At 46.1% G+C, this 21435-nt stretch overlaps 1 protein-coding gene across 1 annotated transcript; it reads right to left on the reverse strand.

The window, feature by feature from the left end:
• Window positions 1–6424: 6424 nt before the first annotated feature.
• MRPL14 (mitochondrial ribosomal protein L14) lies at window positions 6425–21375 on the reverse strand. Its single transcript, XM_074947083.1, has 3 exons — window positions 21298–21375; window positions 12199–12292; window positions 6425–9376 (listed from the first exon to the last, which is right to left on the reverse strand). Exons 1-3 carry the CDS (start codon window positions 21332–21334, stop codon window positions 9010–9012), a joined length of 498 nt encoding a protein of 165 aa, XP_074803184.1. The 5' UTR covers window positions 21335–21375; the 3' UTR covers window positions 6425–9009.
• Between the last annotated feature and the right edge of the window lie 60 nt (window positions 21376–21435).

The following is a 21435-nucleotide window of genomic DNA, read 5'->3' on the forward strand; positions in this document are numbered from 1 at the left end:
TTTGAGCAATGGCCCTGTCAGATCATTTGATGGTATCCTTCCCCATTAAAGTACCAGAGAGTAATGAGAGGCAGGGGGAATTAGCTCTTGTCTCTGCTAGGATTAAGGGTAGTCTTAGCCAACATGAGCTCGCTGAACTCAAACTACACTCCGGCACTTCACCTGCTCCTGACAAATCTCGGAAGACTTGCCCAATGGTAACACCTGTTTGTCCTTCTCCCAAAGACTCCATCTAGGGCATTGGCTTCAGTCGGCCCTGACTCAGGCTTGTGGAGCACTGCGACATGCACCCTCAGACCCCCAGGCTTCGGGGGGGATGGATTAGGTTTGGTTTGGTCCCAGTGCATAGCCAGCTCTGTGGCCGGGGAGGGTGGTGGAAAGGGGCAGACAAAGGTAGGCTGGGCGTGGGATGGTACCTTAACTCAGCCATGCCTAGAGTCGCACCCTCCCTGTCCTGGGAGAGCACACGGCAGCACCAGGCAACCTTCCCTCTGTGTTGGGGACGTTTTGGGTCAGTGAATTTCCCTTCTTTTTGAAGCAGTAGTGAGGGGGCCACGTGGATGGGAGGGGACATAGGGGTTTCCTGGGCAAACCCCATTGCCACTCCACTACCAGCTCTTCCCTCCTCCTGGGCCTACCATGTCCTTGCTAGGGAGTGGGGTGCATAGGGGAAGAGGGAAGGTGGTGGCTGATGAGCTGTCAAGTGGCCATCCGGAGGAAGGAAGGAGGAGCGTTTCAAAGGTCCCTTTCCCATTAGTTGGTGGGGCTGCATTATCCACAGCCTGCCCACCAGAGTCACATTGAGGGCAGCTCCATTCGTCTCAGGCAGCAGGCCCTCCGCCTGGCACACAGACTCCCTGCCCCAGCAGTGGATTCTGCTAGGTGGAATTGCCTCCTCCTGCTGCAAAGGGAAGTGATCGGGGTGCAAAGACGCTGCTCAGGCTGCAAATCGTCCCCTCAGCAGACCTGCCAAGCCTCACTCACTGGGATTAAGCACCAGCCCATTTTTCAAGGCTCTTGCCAGGGAGGATTTTTCAGGGAGACATTTCACATAGGGAGATTGCTCCAGCTTGGGTGCCCAGTTTGGGGCTTCCCAAGACACACCTGGCCTTCGCCTCTCCCACTGGGCCCAGGGAACCCATTTGCGACTGCTCTCCCGCCCCCCAAACCTAACTAATTCCAGTGCCCTGCGATCACCACTACGGACTGCACCAGGCTTGGGATCCCATGGATAGGGAGCTAACGGACACTTTGGACCCCAGCCACTGCAGGGTGTTGGGAGCATTCTGGGCAAGAGGAGGTTCTTACCCCAGGTCTGGAACTCGGAGATCCAGGGTAGCCAGTACTACACGTATAAGAGCAGTGTTCCTGTGGCCCTCCAGGCAGAAATCTAAGAGCACACAGAAATTCAGTGCCCTACCATCAAAACCGGGAGGTGGGGGTGTGTGTGTCTTTTTGCAGGTTTCCCTCCACCCTCCATTACTTTTCTCTCTCCCTCGCCAGCTCTTTTCCTCTCTTCCACACACCCACCTGTTCACCCCACCCTTACCTCTCCATCCTCCCCAGCACTAGGCTGTTGCTTCTTCCCTGTCATTCCCGATTTCCCCCACCTTGCTCCTCTCCTGTCATTCTCGATTTCTCTCCCCCCCAACCACCACCACCACATCTTTCTCCTGTGCCACCCCTCCTCTCTGTACTACAGACTATCCACAGCCACCTTGCTGCATGGTAGGTCCATATTGTTAGCTCGGTTCTGTCCATCCCACTGACTCCGTTATTTTAGAGTGGCCCTCACTGCCATATCTCACAGGGAAGCAGCAGCACTCAGAGGCCCAAAATCACAAGGGTTGAAATCTAGAAGCACTGAGAAATTCTGTGTCCTCCCATCAAAGCTGCGGAGGCAAGGGCAGAGGCAGGAGATCCTTGCCATCAGGCCTGTGCTCACTCCACTCCAGCAGGCAGCCTGTCCTGCTCAGTAAAGTCGCTGGTTCAGTTCTTAACAGCTGGGAGGCAGCTTGTGGCAACCCGAGTGCTCTCAGCAGTAGTCCCCGATAGCCACCATTTGTGCAGCAGTCTCCCCTCGACTCCCCATCATCATGGCAGTGTCCGTGCTGTGGGTTTATGCCCAGCTGTAGTGCGGGTGTGAAACCAGGGAATCACCAGGAAAAGCTTTCAGCCCAGGGCTGGGTTTCCATTTCGCAGGCCCTGTGCAGTGAAAAAGGCCAGAATGTGTCTTACTTCAGTGGAAGCAGAGATTAGCTTTGACACTTAACCCCCAGAACACTAGGAGAAGCCAGTGGCTACAGACTTCATGGGCCCAGAGCATGGCCCTGGCTTTACCTGTGCCAGCACCTCTCAGCTACAGAGACATGGCACAGCCCAGCATGGGGAGTGGGTTAGAACAGGGGCACGCAGACGCTCACAACACAGGAGGGATCCCTGAGCCACCGTGATTACAGCTCCCCTGCCCTGTTCCTTAGCTGGGCCCACGCTGAAGTGGGCTCTCCCCCAGCACATACTTTGCAGGTAGGATCCTTCCCCCTGGCTGGGACCAGGCCTGTTTGCCAGTGCAACCTAGCTCACAGCTCTCAAACTCACCACAGCAAATTCCCCCAGGGCAGGGGAGGCCTCCCAGAATGAGGCCAAGCTGCCTCCCCCCAGGCTGCCACTCCTTTGTCCTGCTGTGGTTGCCTGTGGCTTGGGAACGCGCTGACAGAGAGAGATTTCAGCTATTTCATGTCAATCAGGCTTAGAGATTGCACAGTCCCTGGGAGCTCATCTTCGCAGCCTCCTAGGCTGCATTTTAACACCCATGCCGCCCTCTAGTGGCCGAAAGAGGGTCTTTGTGCAGAGACCTGTTGTGGCTGTAAGTTCTGGGAACGCTCTCCCTAATAGACAACGGGAGGTGCACTGTCTGGACGTGGCTGGTAAAGATAAGGACAGCAAAGGTCTTGCTTTTCAGTCTCTTGCTTCTATGGTGCTGGTGGTAGGGGCTCAGGCTGGGCTTTGCTGAGTGATATCATAACAGGGTCTTACCTCATTCAGCATCAGACCCCCATCACTGCCTCAGTTTCCCTGCTCCGGTCAACGCTCATGCTTCCCCCAGTGGTCCTCTGTCTCCTGGCCCTTCACTCTCCCACTCTTTGATACACCAGTTCTCATGCTTCTCAGTGACTTAGCCCTCCAGCTACATCATAGAATCCCTGGCCCGCCTCTGGGTTGGGGAGCAATTAAAATTCAACAAAGCAGATGTCCAGCAACCTCACGCTGGATCTTTCCGTTTGATCTGGGTGCACCCTCAGACACGCTTTTCACTGACACTGGGCTTTAGTTCCCTTCCTGGGCTCAGCAGTGTCACAAAATGGGGACGTCCTCCCACTCTCACTGGAAGTCCCAGCCTTGACTCCTAAGCAAGGGTGAGTGTCTTCTCCCTTCAGCATCCCTCAGCACTATCCTGTCCAGGCTACTTCCTTCCTCGGATACTCCTAGTCCCCTTGTACAGAACTCCAGGCCCTGGCTCTCTCTCAGCTCCCAGTGTCCTTGGGGTAGGGGAGCATAACCGGAGCATAAGCTGGGCCTTGGGAGAGACTTCCCCCACATCTTTCCTAGCCAAACATCTCCTAGAAGTCTCTCCCCCTCTAATCAAGCACGCTGTCTCTTCTAGGAAAGTTTCACCCCACCTCACATTATTTCTGGGTACCTGAACCCCAAACCCACCACCAGAGCAGGCCCAGATGGGACTGGGCCCCAACTCCCTTTAAAGGACCAGCCCACCCCATGATAGTAGTTCAATGTTTGGGGCTTTTAATCCTATGCAAGCTCCACATCCCAGCAGATCATCTGATAACAAACCATACATGGGCCACCCCAGTGGTTAGTGCTCTGGCCGTTCATGACAAGAAAACAGGTTTATTTGGCAATCCCCAGGCCAGCAGGACTGCAGAGCCCCTTAGAGGCAGCACTCCCCACAACCAGGGTTTGGGGTGCAAAGAGAACATCTATTACTAGTCACTAGGACTGGGGCATTGTTTGGTCTCCTTGTAACTCTGCCCACCCCCCTTTGCACAGGGGCTCAGTGGCAGGGCTCCAGGAGTGGCTGCTTGGGAGACACAATGAGGAGAATGCCTTTGGTAAAATTAGGCTCCATGCCAGCTTCACAGGACTGGGCAGGACTCCACCCACACTGGTCAGATTTTCTGTTTGTATGTACATCACTTGGCTGCTTAGGTATGAACATGAACGGGGGATGGAGGAAAGAGACAGAGCTGTATTTTCCTGATCCATCATTCCATCAGGGTGACAGACACCTTAGCAGGGAAAGGATTTAAGAGACTAGTAGTAGGGGAGAAGGCAGGACTAAGCCATGAGCAGTGCAGATGCACAGTAGAACTCTAGTTTGGAGAGTTCTGTCTCCATCTCTGGGGCCCTTGGTTGCATTTCCTACGGGGCAGCTGCTTTGGAGACTGGACACGTCCCAAACAGGTGACAACGTTTTCCCTGAAGTATAACTAAGTGGAGGATGCTTGTCGCAAAGTTAACAGGCAGCCCTGAACTAGACACACGGCCTTGAGTTCCCCACTGCGGTTATCTACTAAATGGCTGGTAGTCTCTGTCTCCCTCTGAAGGACTCCCACTAGGCTCCCCTGCACAGAGCAGAGGCAAACACACGTAGAGAGAGCATAGGTGGCAAGAAAAGAACGTTGGAAGAAAAAGTGAAGATGGGGGAAGAAAATGTAAAACAAGAAGCCCATATTGTCCTGAACGAAAACCAGCAACAAAGAAAATAGAAAGTTTGTACTGATCAAGGGAGGAGCATGAAAGACCTCTGAGCCAGTCAGAAAACAGGGGGAAGCAGCCTACCTCACTACATTAATTCTATAGCTACCCCAACCCAGAGTTATTGGGGATCCTACAGTTCCATGAGCGGAAGAGAATTCTGGAGGACACAAAGAAATTACTTAATATCTTCTCTGCAAGCCACAGTTTTTTTTTCCCCCTGTACCAGCCCAGATGGAAGAACTGTTACCTGGCAAGAAATCACTACAAGCAAAGGGACTGGAGCCAGAGCGCATAACACCACAGCCACATTTATTTCTGGTGGGCCACTCTCCAGACTGGTAAAAAACAGCAGTAGGTTCTATACAGGATATTAGCTTAGTTGTCTGGCATGTCTGCTTACTAATCTCATCAGTTAAGGATTTAGTTCCACATATTTATTTGCTTGCAAATAAAAATGTCTTTTTTACTGTTTAATCCTAAATACATTCCATTGTCTTGTCCACTTCCCCCTCCCCACGGCAAAACGCTAGAGAGTTTTGAGACTCCCCTGTGAAATATTTAATATCCTAACAGCAGGGTCCACTTATCCCAGAAGAAATGAATAAGCCTGATGTTCAAAGGTTAAAAACTGGAGGATGTTTGCAAATTGTTAGAGACTCCAAGTCTTTCTAAGATGATTGCAAGACCTGAGTGGTTGCTTATGCAAGAGAAACATATAATGGAATGGATGTTTAAATGATTTACAAACTAATAAGACAACTTGGCTGTCCCAAGTTCCTGCCCATAGTGGATCTTATACTCATGATCATAATGGTAAGGATGGACTCCTTGCAGAAGCCTAAAGCAGCGGCAAGGGACACTTTTGGAAACATATTTTCATCCTTGCAAGTTCTGGACCCAGTGAAAGCGCCTGTATAGCAGTTTTCCAACCCACATGCCTCATTTTTCCCTACTTCAGTCTTCCTTTCAAACAGTATTTACATTAGGAGGAGGTCGGACTTCTCCATGTCTTCAGGAAGGACGGATAGGACAACGGAGCTGATGGGACTTGATAGGAAATACAGCTTCCTGGAGATGGGGGTTGCTGTTGAGATCAGAGGAAGGTTTCCTAAAAGTAGCATGGAGGGATAGTTACCAATACATATACTCAGTTCAGTGAGTTTTTACTTGGAAAGCTTTAGTCAGTAGCACAGTAGACGAGCACTCAGACAGCTGTACTCTAAAGCGCTTTAACTTTAATGATCTATTAGCAAACTATACCACGGTACACTGATTTTTATAAACCTTGGCTGGTTTAACTCAAGTCATTTTACCTGCAATTGCACTGGCAGAAGCTGTACAGGAGCAGGGATTCAGCCCTGCAAGCCTGACACTCCCTGAACCAGGTGAATGTTTATCAGAGGAACCTTGCTAATCCAATCCCTCAGCGCTGACATCTTTTGCAGGCCAAGAATTCTATTTTCCAGGTAGCTCTTTGCTCCGAGTTCCTAAACGTAAGTATACTCAGTCACAGTATACTCCTGGGATTCTAAACAACTTTAAAACAGGAAAAAGTTTGTCTCGGAAGCAGTAATCCTTTAAAGTTACTTCTGTAAATCAGTGACAACCACCACACAAGTTACACACTGAACAATGCATTTTAGTTCACGGCTCGCTTTGAGTAACATTTAATTTCAGGGAATGGAATCTGGGTTAAACAGGCAGCAGATCATTGTTCAAGTTTATTTTTCCAGAATGGCCTTCATACAAAGCATCAAATGCTTAGTAGTAAAACAAGGCTTTGCAATGCACGCAGGCAGTAAAATAGGATAGGGAGAGAGACAGACATGCAAGCTTCAGCTCATAATCACCTATGATGAAAAGCTAGTACTTTAAGCAAATGCACCTTCTAGGCACTTCTGGTATTTACTACTACTACTGGGTAGCTGAACCTGCCTTTTGGTTTGGGCCAGTGGAATTAAGTAATTTTGGGTTACTTTTCTCTCTCCAACTTTAGTGTATTTTACTTCAGTTGACGGCATGAACAAACCTGCAACAAGCAACAGCAAGTACCTGCTAAAGATGGCAAAGCTTGCCCCACCCCAACAAGAGAAGCAATGCTGAATGTCTGGACTGCCTCCACATATGGTTTATAAATAGGTAATTCAGATGAAAGATGATGGCTTTCAGCTTTATAAAACCCCAGCTGCAAGACTCATTCAGGCTGTAGGGAGCCACTAGAGGGCACCAGGCATGCAAAAATAGTGAATGCTTCAGTCTTCACTCCCTTTAAATAGGATCTTGAAATTCTTTTTTAGGAACCAATAGGGACATTTCCTCTGCCCATGGCTAAAACGCTCAGTAGTATTGTTATAACAAATAAAAAACACATTGCTCCTCCTCTAGGTGGAACATTTTAAAAGGGTTACAGGTGTGATTTAACTTAACGCATGGGCTTTTCAGATAACCACCTCTTTTTCCAACCAGAGCCTTGATTGTATTGCATCAGCTGTATGCAATCTCCCACAGTCCTTAGCCCACACTTCCTAAGCCTTGATGCAACAGCATAGGAGAGGTGTTTGCTTCCCATGGTAGTAGATGCCTATGCCACACTGTGGAACATTTCAATGCTGCTTTTAGAACAACATTCACAGCAGCTGAGACTCCCTAAAAGTATCCCATGTAGTTCTGGGCCCACATTCGACCAAAAAGGACTTTATACAGTGCCTACATGTTTGCAACTCCTTACGTTGTGGTGGAACAATAGCAAGCGCAGGTTCAGGCATCTAATCTAGCTGCACTTATCACTGTAAACCATAAGAAGTGGAGTTCCTATTGACCAGAGAATCACAGAAATGTAGAACTGGAAGGGACCTTGAGAGATCATCTAGTCCAGCCCTCTGCACTGAGGAGGACCAAGTATAACTAGACTATCACTGACAGGTGGTTGTCCAACCTGGTCTTAAAAACCTCCAACAACATGGATTCCACAACCTCCCATGGAAGCGTACTCCAGAGCTTAACTGTCCTTAGAGTTAGAAAAGAGGCCCTTCCCTCTATCAAAGACACAACAGGTCTTGCATAGAAGAGTGACGTAAACGTCCCCTCAAAGCAGGGAAGGGTTTGTTTGGAAGGCGATTGCTATCAAATGAGCTGGTGAAACTGCCCTCAGTTTAAGCTAAAGCTAGAGTCTTCTCTTCCCTTTTGCCACAAAGCTGAGGACCTGGAGAGCAGAAAGTGTGGAGATGCAAAAAGGAACTTGAAAGGATTTAAAAGGAAGTTTTCTAAAAGAGACTGGGTCTAGTTTAAACCCAACCTTTGTGTTGTGTTTTTTTAAAAATGAAAAATATTAGGTTGAACGCAGACTGAATATAAGCCTTCCCCAGCGGTGTTTGCAACTTGAACCCAGGAACTAGTGAAGAGAACCAGAAAATGAAACCGACTAGTTATTTCCAAAGCCTTCCACTGGCTCACACATACATTTCTTATCTTTCCCTACAAGATCCTACTCACCTGAGTCCTGGCTTGCATCTCAGATCTTATCACATTGCCTCATGTCCCCATTTGTTTCCTCTCCAGTTCTCACCTCTTCACCTTATTCTGGGGTGCCCGCAAACATGGAGCAACTTCTCACTACCAGTGTGAGCAGTCCCCTAACACTGTCCTCACTATAATCCCTCCTGAAGACCTGCTTTTTTCTGCAAGGTCCACAGAGACTAGCCCATCACTCAAATGCCTGTAGCACTCCAACATTTCATTTCAATCATATACTTTTCTCTGGGTCTCCCCCGGTGTCTTATCTGGGTCATTTAGACTTGCAAGATCTTGGGGGCTGGAATTGCACTTATTTGTGTGTTACTCATCACAAATCATATTCTCAACAGGCAAGTCGCCAGAACTGAGAAATGCAAAAGAGTAAAAAAAACCAGCATAAATGGGCAAAGCAAGTTAGAGTTTTAACATATTAAGTGTTAATGATCTTGGGTCAGGTTAATACCACAGGCAGGGAAGGGTTCATCTAAAACAGTTTGATTTTCTAACTGCATCACATCCTTTTAGATGGTTTTGCCAAAGCAATCAAAAAAAAATACTCAGTGTCTTAAAAATCTTTTATTCAGCTGTAGATCTTAATTCGCGAGTAGAAGACAAGTCTCCTGATGAACCTCAATTCTCCTTGGATCCTCTCCTAGGTTAAGTGGAACCATGTTTCAAAGCCCATGACGCAGGACAGCCTGAGACCTTTCTTAGTCTTCACACTAAGTGCTGGGCAATGGCCAACACTTTAGAGAACTCTCCTTCGCGCTTCCGCAGTATCAAGGGTATTGGGGTTTTTATTCTAGTCCCCGTTGGGTTTCCATTGTCTTCGATGAGCACCACATTGTTGGAATCAAATCTAGGCGTCATGCAAGGGCCAGGCATCCTGTGACCTACAATTAGAGCCTTTTTCTTTTCTCCTTTGATAGCCAGTAGAATTTTATCCCCCACTTTCCCAACTCCAGTCTTGTTATACACATGGATGCATTTGGGCGGCCGATGGTACGGTGTGTTCCCCAAGGCACTGTTGTCCACCACTCGCACGCGGGTCAGTTTCTGTATCGCACTGCATGCTCCAGAGATGCTGGCAAAAGAGAAGTAAGAATGCTAGACAGAGCTTCTCAAACAATCCTTGGGGATCAAGGGCAAAGCTCAGCACAGAATCAAGCTGTTATATAAGCCAGTGATAAGGAGTCAGTGAGAAATACATACCATACTGATGACACATCTACTGCGTGCAAAGTGTTCTTTGAAAGTCAGGTGCTACTAAATGTAAATAAATTATTCATGCGAACAGGGAGTCAAAAGGGCCACTCTACTCTGAAATGTGACTTTAAAACATGATGTTGTGGAGCCTCCCGTTGATTGCACCCTGTAAAACCTCCAGATGCAATGTGTTCAGTTTACAAGTGAAAGGATTTTGTTTTGTTTTTTTGTCAGTGCCACAAACAGCACCAGGGATCTGAGGACTTGGCTACACTTGCAAGTTAGAGCGCATTAAAGCAGCCCCGGATGCTCTAACTCCCGACGTGTCCACACTGGCAAGGCACATAGAGCGTCTGGACTCTGCAGCTGGAGCGCTCCTGGTAATCCACCTCCATGAGAAGCATAAAGCTTGCTGCACCCAGGCTGAAACACCCCAGCATCAGTGTGAACGAGGTGTTGCATTACTGCGCTGTGACTGGCCTCCGGAAACGTCCCATAATCTCCTGAAGTCAAGTGGCCACTCTGGTAATTGTTTTGGAATCAGCTGCAAGAATGTGGATATCCCCTTTCAAAGCTCCGATTCTGATAGCCGATATGCTTATCTGCTCCAGGACACAGCAACCATTACTGTGGAATGCTGCTTGCGGAGAGTGAGAGAGAGGCAGGGGGGCCTGCTGCTGTCTGAATTTACAAGACAGCATGCTGACACACTCTCAGCCCCCCAAAACCCACTCTCTCCCCCACCCACATACACACAACATACTCCCTGTCACACTCCACCCCACCCCACTTGAAAAGCACGTTACAGCCACTTGCACGCTGGGATAGCTACCACAATGCACTGCTCTTTGTGGCACTGCAAGAGCTGCTAATGTGGCCACACCAGTGCATTTGCAGCTGACACTGTAAACACAGGGCAGCGTTTTCCCTGCTGCACTCTCCGAAGGGTGGTTTAACTCCCAGCGCTCTACATCTGCAAGTCTAGCCATGCCCTGAGAATCAAGCTGGGCTCTTTGTTTCTTGCATGTCCTCATTAGTAATAAAGGTTCTGCAGAATAAATTCTCCCTTCAGAGACACCTGTGAAGTCCCACTGCCTTCCGCGAATGTGCACAGGTGTCACTCAGTCGAAAATTCTCTTCATGATTCAAAAGGAACAGAGCGTGAGCTGGATTCTCTTAGCTATACTGGCTCCACGGGACTAACAAGAATGAAAAGTAGTATAAATGTGTTTGTTAAATCAGCAGATCTGATTCTGAATACACTCAGGGAAAGCAGGGCAGATCTGTACAGTAAGGGGTCATTTTTACGTGTTCACTTTTCAGAGTAGAACCTCACTTTAAAATACATTTTTTTTAAATTAGTTTTTAAAATATCAAATTTGAAGTGGTTTATTGGCCCCATTCAAAGAAGACACCTGGCCAAAATCTAGGAAAGTCTCTCACCACTACAATGGCCCTGTTCAAATCCACTTCACCAGACCCCTTAGGCCCATACTGATCTGATTGCTGGTAAACATCAGCCCAGTAGTTTGTTTCCGAATTACACAATGACCACTCACAGAAGTTCAGGATGAAAGGCCAGCCTATCCACTCAGGTTCTTTCTAGTTTTATAGAGTATAAATTGTACAGTAACTAAATCACAACATCTAGATTCCTCACTCCCTCTTGAAGATGGAGAGTATGTGCACACAACTTTGCCCCCCTCCAGGCCTCCACAAGGAGTGGCACACAAACTCCCTGGCTTATCAAGTGCAGCACACACTTGTACTGATTTAAACAGAAACTGGCATTTCAAAGAGCAGTGCTGCACAAACACAGAACAAGACGACAGTCCCCATAGAATAGGTACAGCCTCATATTGTTAGCACCACATGGCTCCAGAACCTCTCAGTTTCCCAGTTATCTACCATCAATACCTTTTTGTCACAATCCTTTTAAAAGTCTTGGGGACAAATTCTGCCCTCATTTACCCCAGTGTAAGTGGGAGTCAGTGGTCCTTATTCCGGATCTCCATGTAAATGTAGCCCATGGCACTAAAGACGGGAGGAACGAAGCTCCTTTTATAAGGAAATTGTCTTTATTTGCCTCATATACACTGAGCCCAGATACTACAGTGATGGGTGTGACGTGAATGACTAATAAGCGAGTCAATTTAAAACACTAATCCCCCCTGCAAACTAAGGCTCTAATCAATCCTGCAATGAGACCTGTGTTAGTGGCTCCACATACCCTCACAGAGAATATTGCAGGATCAGGGTCCTAAAGGTTAGTCAATGCATTGCATAAGTGAAGCTAATCAATAAATGCCTAGAGGCAGGGACAGGCACTTTAAATTAAAAGAAAACAATGTAAAGGACACTGTCAAGATACAAGAAAAGAATTTTTAAAATTATTTTTTGGTCTAAACACCAGACAATTAACACTAGAAGAATTCTAAGCATGTAACTGACTTTTCACCACATGGGGCTTTCTGTTATCTTTTCTGCATTTCACTCAGCTGGCAACAGTAACAAATGGCTTTTCATGGACTGTAATGACAATTTTTCTCTTACACCGTTTTTACAGAATTAGAATCATGACCTTTTGTGTTTGACCTACTTAACAATGTCCCTTTAAATACAAAAAAACAGTCAGTTTAAAAACAAACAACAACAACAACAGGCATTCACTAAACGCTGCTCGCAGTATTTTAAAAGTACCTGAAGTGCCGCTGCTCGACCACTCTGTTTACTTGTGTTAACAGCAAGCCTAGTCGCCTACTCAAGAAAGCCATTGAGATTCTGGTAACAAGCCCTGCAGGAGAAACAAGAGAATAATGGATTCTGGAAATTGGATAGTGCTGATTTCAGTTTTTAAAAAAAGATAAATCATAGGCTGGACCCCAAAAGACACATCTGGGATGTATAGCACATTGCACTGCTGGGCATACATTACTTGAGTGCTGACAGCATCCTCAGCATTGTATAAACCAGAGCAACAGTCCTTGTTTGAATCTGACAGTCAGTACAACTCAGACATAAAGCATAGGCAGCATGTTCAATATCACTGCCGTGCAGTTTTCTACTTAAGGGGAAAATATACCATTTTAGTGCCTTTTCCCTCTTAATGCAAGCCATGTAACCATTATTTTGGGAATTGTGGGCACGCACAGCGAGAACATAGTCACTATGTAAGACTTTATTCGACCATTAACAGCTACTAAAATTCTCTCCAAAAAACGGCCAAAGAAAATTCTGTTTCCTTTAACGCAGGTTTCGATATAAATTCTTTGGGTTTGTGGATTGCAGGAGGCAAGTCACCACAGAACATGAAAGGAATGAAGAAGCTCCAACTGCCACTGATCAATGGTGCTCCAAATCTTAGCAAGCAGCAGGCATTCCTCAGCTTGTTTCTAGACCCCAATACTATTTCAGGCAATATTTCTCCGCCTGCGGTGCCCACAGGAAACAATCTCCTGTAACCTAAGAAGTTCTTTCTGGAGCCACAGTTTTGAGTAGTATTGCTATTCTTAACTCCTTGCGGCATTCCAACCTCATTACAGCCTTTTGTAAAGACTTGGGCAGGAAATTATCAGATACCAAAATGTTATCAAAACTAGATTCCCTGACTTTCTCCAGGGCCTATATTTTAGGTGCTTCTATTTCTTTGTACCTATGACCATATAGATTAACTGAACTCTTTCCAACAAGGCTCCCTTCTGCCTCTCTCCTTCCTGAAGTAACCATTAAAATACAGTTGCCACTTATCTTTTAGCCAGTTCTGATAACCTTGGGGCCATGTTTTACATACTGGCACATTTTAAGGACCATCTGAAAAAACCTGCCGCAGCACTTCTGCACCAACACTCACACAATATAAAATGTATTCTTAACTGTGCTGCAAGTGGCCTCACGTGGGCAGGTTTTGAAGAAGAGGCTTACCACATTGGAAGTGCAGTATTTTTTGTGGCAAAGAAAAAAACAAAAGAAAACCGCGCCCCGGGGGGGGAGGGGGGGAGAGAAGAGAACAGAACCTGGAATAAATTAGCAATATTTCTTAACATTTTGCCCGAGTTCCCTTCCACTATTCCTAGTGTGACCATCTTCACTGCCAAAAAAGGTGTGTTTTTATAGCAAGAGCGCTAATACATATTAGCGATCTCACTGTGAAATACTAGCGAAAACAAGACTCTGTAGTTTTTACTTTTATGTAGCTAGGCAAGTTCAACTATGGCAGGGAGATATAGTAACTTTCCCTAGCTACATGAAGGTTAAGACTACCTATGCCTTGACTCCATTAGGATTTTACAGCAAGATAGCTTCAGTTACCTCACCCTAAACACGCACAACGTTCCCGGCAGTGAAGAGACAGACTTTGTCCTCAGTTTTGCTAACACTCCTATATATGCTTTATTTTACTAATGGAAGCAAAACTAAGCACATACTTGAGTGTTTACGTGTTACTCTCACTACCTCCAGAGCCTGTGTCTAAGGCAAGCCATGGATCTTTCCGACAGATGGCATCAATGAGAAATACCAGTGTCTGTCTGCCCCTTTCCTGTACCATGCTGTCTACTTAAACTCTAAATTTGCTATTCGTCAGCAACAGCTATCCTTCCATATGAGGATGATGTCTGCCAGGGGAAAAAAGTCATTGATGAGACTTCAGATGGCTGAGGAGTCCAATCAGTGCTCTACAGGTTTTTCCATATATACGGCAGGTGGTTGAGACAGCACAACTGCTGGCCGGGATGCTGTACCCTTTCCTTCCTCCTCTGCCGTTTCTCAGCCTCTTGAGCAAGGCGATTCTCTTCAAACGGGCTGAGGCTTGATGTATGATGCAAGCCATAGCAGTCTATTGGCAGCCAGCTCTTCCCAATTTGTGGGGTCAATGCCTCCCTTCTTAAGATATACTTCCAGGGTGTCCTTGTAGCGTTTCCTCGGTCCTCTTACCATGACTGGTGTTAAGCAGGGCTGTTATTGCCCAAAACCTTTCTTCATCTATCTTGCTGTGATCTTGATTCTTACTCGTTACCTTTCTTCTGGAATTGGGATTGAGTACTGCATGGACGACAAGCTCTTCAACTGTGGTGTCTTCATTCTAAAACTAAGGTCACCAGGACTGTTATTACTGACCTTCAGTATGCTGACGACAGTGCTATCCTCGTGCACACTGAGGGTGACTTGCAGTCCAGATCTTTTCTCAGGTGCCTATCATAGCCTGGGATTTTCCCTCAACATTGGGAAGACTAAAGTTCTCCACTAGCCTGCCCCAGCACAAGTTGCCCCCCTTCTCCCACAAATTGTCATCGGTGGTGAACTCCTGGAAAACACTGAGCATTTCACTGGCTCATAAAAAGCCCTTGGATATTTCTAACCCCAAATCCTCTGTGTGGAATGAGATTACATAGTCACTGACACAAGATAGCTTCTGCTCTGTTAAAGTGGACAGTGTTCAAGAACTATGTGTGATCAGTATTCCATCTTTATAGCAATGCTGAGAAACTCTTCCATCCCCTCTTCCCCATCACATTCTGCTAGTCTTAACTTTCCCTTTGAGCTGAAATAGCCCCACAATTCAGCTCATGCAGAGAAACACACTTTGCACTTAATACTGTATGAACAGTAAATCAGATCTTCAATTTGTTTGACTAACATCAGCATTTCCAAACTTCCCAAGGAAATGAAAATTTAGACCACTGGCAGCAAGAGCCCAGCAGGTAAGCCGTTTTTTGGTCTATTGTATTGGGTGCCAGACACTCCCAAGTTTAGACCCAGCTCCAATATACTCTGTGTAGCCTTTAAGAAGTCATTTATCCTCTCTGCCTTAGTGTCTCCATCTTAACTCCAAGGGGCAGATTAATTTTTTACTGTCTGTATGGCGGTATGTGAATGCTAAGTATTAAAAGCCTGGTTTAATGCTGGTTTAACAGTCATTATAAAGCACTAAAACCCATCCCACCAGTTGCAGCACAGAACACTTCAACACTCCAGAGAGCTGTTACCACATGCTGGCAAATCTTCAAAGTGGACCAGAGAGGAGTCGACAGCATCTGGCACATTCTATTAGAGCAGTAACCGCAAATGTGTGAACAACAAATTAACTTAGTTTTTTTCTTAAGTTTGCTTTCCAGTGTCATTTCTGGACACGTTTCGGTGCTTTGTGGTGCATTTGTAAGATGCTCTTCCCAGCTTCTCTCAAGCCTTATACAATGCAATCATTATTCCTTTGGGCACTTCCAAGAGCCACTCATCTGTAGTTGCGATTGCCCAATCAGCACATGAGGGTGCCTTATAATATTGGAGAAAGGAAAGAGAATATTACTGTTTAATATTAACATTCTTCTGATTGTTGACTCATTCGTGCTAGTACAGAAGAGGCCAGTTTTCATGTAGACTAACATTTGTACCATCTTTGTCATGGCCACTAACCAAAACTAAGACTCGAGATAGCCACCAATCCAAAAGCCAATTTCATGCAGTATAGAGTTTATATGACAAGAGGTGCTTCTTGTCACAGAAATGATCACGGCACTGCAACACAGTAACATGTCTAGAGCACTTAAACGATAACTACACGTTAAATCCGTCCTAATTTAGGTCACATGGCTGCAGCTAAACTCTAGCAATGACTTATTTCATATTGAGAGGGTCCAACTCTGTAAATCCAGGACCTTGAAGCTCTTTTACCCATCTTCCCCCAATCTGACCAATTTTTTTTCGGAATAAGTTTTAGGGAAAAAAAAAAAAAACAAGTTAATCAAATATTCGCTCACCAAAGTGACAATTCCTAGTCTCCTGATTAAGTCTGAATGTGTAATAACCCACTGCAGTAAACATTCCATTCTCAAGTGTATTGCAGCATTCTCCCCACTTCAACAGGCCTTCAGCGGACTTACACAAAGCTCAAACACTGCACAGGAAGAGGAACCGTTCATTGGTCACAAACCACTGAAGGTTATTTATGCACTGTACCATTTTCAAGCGTCGTATTAAAACTCCCAGCTTACCTTTCCCCCTCTCCACTCGGCAATAAAGATGTGTTTTATTAATCTTGCAAATGTAAGTGTTTTCCAACAGAAGCAAATACACTGCAGTTCTGGAATATTCCACTCCACCGAACAGAAAGTAGCCAACCCAGAATATTTTATCTAACACACACGGGCTGCCTCATTAACTAGTATGATCTGAGGACATCTTACCACTAAAATAATAGCAGTGACCATGCGTGTTTACTCCCAAAGGGAGCCAAACAATCCACAAGTTGCTGAGTACCTTCTTCAGGACTCAAACCACATGGGAAACAAGACTTGAGTCTTCAAATTCTCTTAATTTCATTTGTGAGTCTGCCAATAGGAAAGGTGGCTTCCCCCCCACACACTTTAGCGACATGTTGCAAGACCACCTCCCCCGTCAACTCCATTTTGGGTGATAAAACCTTAATGCCCATTGCAGGGGTACTTTGTATAGACAGTCACCATGATTACTACATACATTTCTACAGCTCAATTCAAGTAATAAAAGCACCCAGAGACAAACTGGAAATGCACTCTGCAAAACTGTTTACTAATGGCACATTAGGTCACTATAGGATTAAAAGAAATTTTAAAACAAAAGGCCAGAACATCCACTTTTAAGGGACACAATTAACTTGAAATCTAGTCAGTTTTAAAAATGAGTTAACCACCTGCTTCCAAGTCCCCTGGGAATGTCTGTAGTTTCACAGTCACATTTTCCTATTTATAACTTTTTTCCTGTCCCCTGTTGCTAGGTGAAAGGGCAAACACTGAAACCAACTAAATACAAAATTGCTGTTAAATTCACAAAACACAACAGAAAAACCACGGGAAAACATCTTTCTCACTCTTAATTATAGCAATCTTATCTTAATAGTCAGTTTAGCAGGGTCTAGCCTGACCATTCTTTCAAACTGAGACTGAAAAAAAGTCAAATTCTGGGCACTAGGATGTACAGATTTGAAATGAGTTCTTCATTCATCATTAAAATGAAGGCAATGAACTCAAGATGATATGCACTATGCAAATGTCCGAACCTGCAGCAGCAGTGTATGGGTTTATTTATAGAATGTCTGCCAACCTGCTCTACAAGAGCCAACTGTGAGCTACAGGGGCTCAACCGATTCAGAGTTTTCTTCAGAAAGAAAGAGATGTGATTTAGAGCTTGTGTGTGTTAAAAACACAGGAGATATTCATTACAAAGGCATAACTGGTTTTACATTAATGACACACTATAGAGGCCAAAACTCACACAGAGGGACTTAATTCTTCTAGAATTCAAGTTTTATTAATAGGACTGGTTACTAACCAGAGTATTTATTGATTCAAGGCAATAATAGAAACTCATTATACCTGTGTTTTAAGAAGGAACAATTCTACTTTTGCATAGTTTCCAAGAGAATCACAAGAATTTGGAATTGGTTCTCAGGATCATAATTAACCAGAGAAAAAAATAAAGACACTGAAGTGTTCCAAATTGAAATTCAGGCCTTTCTTTTTAGTGCTATAGATGCCTGAAAACCTTTTCATAGTAAAATTCCCACTAAAATCTTTTGGGAGTGCAAACTAATCCAAACATTAACCTGCATAACTGGATTTTGCTTTCTAGTCCCCACAGAGTGTGCACATGCACATATATACACCTCAAATCTCAAAACAAACTTATCTCTTTTAAAGATTAGTGAGATCTAGTGGACAGGACAAACAGGAAGTCAGAAGACTGGGTCTATTCCTAGTGCTACCACTGACCTGTTATCCAACCATGGCTGTCTTCATAGCAAAAGGGGGCGGAGGTTGTTTACCTGAGATAGCTAACTGAGTCAGCTGTCTCAATGTAAAATCTTGGTGCAGACCAACCTAGTTTTTACCCTAAGGTAGCTAGTTGAGGCCAATCCCAGGTCAGGGTATAGGGCTGACGTCTACTGGCTACATCAAGGTAAACGCAAAAAGAAAAGGAGTACTTGTGGCACCTTAGAGACTAACCAATTTATTTGAGCATAAGCTTTCGTGAGCTACAGCTCACTTCATCGGCATCTGATGAACTGAGCTGTAGCTCACGACAGCTTATGCTCAAATAAATTGGTTAGTCTCTAAGGTGCCACAAGTACTCCTTTTCTTTTTGCGAATACAGACTAACACGGCTGTTACTCTGAAACCTATCAAGGTAAATGTTATCTGTGCTTTGTCTCCACTGGGATTTTACTGAGAAATAGCTATCTTGATGTAAAACTGTCTTCGTCCATTTCACCTTAGCTTCTCTGTGCTTGTCTTCACCAGACATTTACCACCTTGCATTAACTGCCTGCGGGTATGTCTTCATTGCAGTTGGCCCAGGCATTTACCTGGGTGCTGCCCCAATTCCCTCCTATCAACATACAGAATCCTGTCTCCCAAAGTTTGGTGGTGCTTTCAACACAGGCTAGCTGGCACAGCTGGAGGTATGAATAAGAATTTGGGTTCCATCTTCATTCAGGCTGATAGCTCACACATAGTGCAGGGAGGACTAAATCATTTGAGTGCTGATAGTCCTCTGATGCCTTGTCAAAGTTCCCTCCAAAGGGCAGAAAAATTCTTCCACAATTCACTGGGATGGAATCGGACAGGCTCAGCATACTACAGCACAAAGAACCATGTGGCATGGCCCCAGAAGTCCTAGTGATACACCCAGATGAGTGCAGCACTAGGGAGGGCACAGTAACTTGGGTATGGCTTTGCACTGTGGCTGCTCACACCCAAGTTAAGCTAACCAGAACGGATTTAATAATTTTATTAAGATAATGTTGAAGTAAAAAAGAAAACAGTACAGAGTTTAGGCATAGAAGTTTCTCAACCTAATTAACTGCATATCCCAAAGGTTGTTACAAGGAGGAGGAAGAAAAAATGTTCTCCTTAACTTGTGAGGCTAAGACAAGAAGCAATGGGCTTAGGGAGGTTTAGGGTGCACATTAGGAAGAACTTCCTGTGAGAGTGGTTAAGCAAAGAAATAAATTGTCTAGGGAGGTTGTGGAACCTCTATCACTGGCAATTTTTAAGAGCAGTTTAAACAAACACCTGTCAGGGTTGGTCTAGATCCAGCCCTATGATTCTATGAATTACCTGAGGCCAATGTTTCTCACCCTTTCAGGCTGGTGGCCCCTTACTGAGAGGGGGGTGGGGGGGGGGTGTTTAGAACTCCTATTCATTTACTGTAAGAGTAAAAATGCATTGATGCTAAGAAGACTAAACATAAATAATATTTGGGGAGGGAGGTATACTGGACCCTGAAAGGTGTGCCAGGAGTGAGGGAGCAAGATTTTCTTTGTATTAGACTGCAATAACATTTTCAACAACTTTCCCGAAGGTCGCATCGGTTGAGAAACATTGCCCTTTGTTGATCCTTAAGAGTAAAGTCCCTAGCCTTTGTTTGCCAGACACTGGGAATGGGAGACCAGGGATGGATTACTTGATGATTCCCTCTTCTGTTCATTCCCTCTGAAACATCTGGCATTGGCCACTGTCAGAAGACAGGGCTAGATGGACCATTGGTCTGACCCAGTATGGCCATTCGTATGTTCTCAAGAACAAATTTTGTAAGTTGTAATACACATGTGGTGTATCCGAGCCAGACTACTGAAAGGGTCTAGCCTAGACATACCCATTGGCTGACTTTTCTAGTTATACTGTAAGCTCACTGAGGCAGGGATTGGCTATTATTATGTCTGTACAGTACTAAAATAATGGCCCCCAGTTTTGGTTGGGGACTGGAGGCACTAGTATAATACAAAAGAATAACCAGGATGGCCTCACCAAGCCCTATCTAAACCTGAGTTAAGTGTCCCTTGAGCTCCAGAAAGGTTACAAGGGCAGGCCATGACAGGTGTAACAGAGAGGCTGCAGGTTTCAGAGTAGCAGCCGTGTTAGTCTGTATTCGCAAAAAGAAAAGGAGTACTAGTGGCACCTTAGAGACTAACCAATTTATTTGCGCATAAGCTTTCGTGAGCATGCATCCAATGAAGTGAGCTGTAGCTCACGAAAGCTTATGCTCAAATAAACCGGTTAGTCTCTAAGGTGCCACTAGTACGCCTTTTCTTTTTAGAGAGGCTGCAGAGTTTAGTACAGTTTCCTTTTGTGAATGTGTTCTTGAGACAGGAAAGGAAAACAGAGACTTTGTGCTTACAGGGGACAGGCTAGAAGACCATGCAGGGACAGTCAATAGGTGGACCGCTGGCCAAATCCAGACCACCGGACACTTTTGAACAATCTTGTCATTGACTTTTTTTTTTTATCGTTATCATTTTCCCTAGAGTCTGGAAATTTGGACCTGGGCAAAAAAAATAACTGACTACCCCGATCTACAGCGACGCTGCACCTACAGGAAATGAGGGTGCACAGGGCGGCGGGCAGAGGAAGATGCAGCAAGACTCGGGGGTGGCCTCGGCTGGGGAACGAGGAAGGTTTTAGGACATATGGCGAGACCCGTCTCCCCCTCCCAGCCCCCTGCTGTGCACCACGCCGGCAGCCTCCGGGGGTGGCGGCAGCAGCAGCGGGCCATGGCCCGCCCCAGGCCACACGCGGCCGGGCAGCGCCCCGCACCGGTTGGGAAGCCGCCCGGTCCCCCGGCCTTGCCCGGAGAGCGGCCCGCGGCGGGGTCCCGGCTGGGGCGAGCGGGCTCTGGCTGCCCCGCGTGGCGCAGGGAACGGGCCCCTCCCGGGGCGGGCACCGGGCCAAGGTCACTCGAGGAACCCAGGAGTCCGGGTCTCCCCCCACCCCGCCCTCCGCGCATGGCAGGGGGCCGGCGGGCGCCCCGCGCCCCCCAATCACTCACAGGCCGCAGGCTCCCCGGCTCGATCCCCAGCGCGCATGCGCAAAAGGGGGAGCCTGTGCGGGCAAATAGAGGAACGATCTGATCGCCTGAGGGGAGGGGGGCGCATGCGCATCAGCCATTGGCGAGCAGCGCCGGAAT

This window comes from Natator depressus, chromosome 3, assembly GCF_965152275.1.
Source record: "Natator depressus isolate rNatDep1 chromosome 3, rNatDep2.hap1, whole genome shotgun sequence".
NCBI classification, from domain to species: Eukaryota; Metazoa; Chordata; order Testudines; family Cheloniidae; genus Natator; species Natator depressus.

Coding starts and splice junctions, on each gene's coding strand:
- MRPL14 (XM_074947083.1), bottom strand. CDS start 21,334: ATGCGCGCTGGGGATCGAGCCGGGGAGCCTGCGGCCT. Junction 12,293..21,297: donor AGCCGGGGAGCCTGCGGCCT/GTGAGTGATTGG, acceptor TTTCTCCTGCAG/GGCTTGTTACCAGAATCTCA. Junction 9,377..12,198: donor GTCGAGCAGCGGCACTTCAG/GTACTTTTAAAA, acceptor CTCTTTTGCCAG/CATCTCTGGAGCATGCAGTG.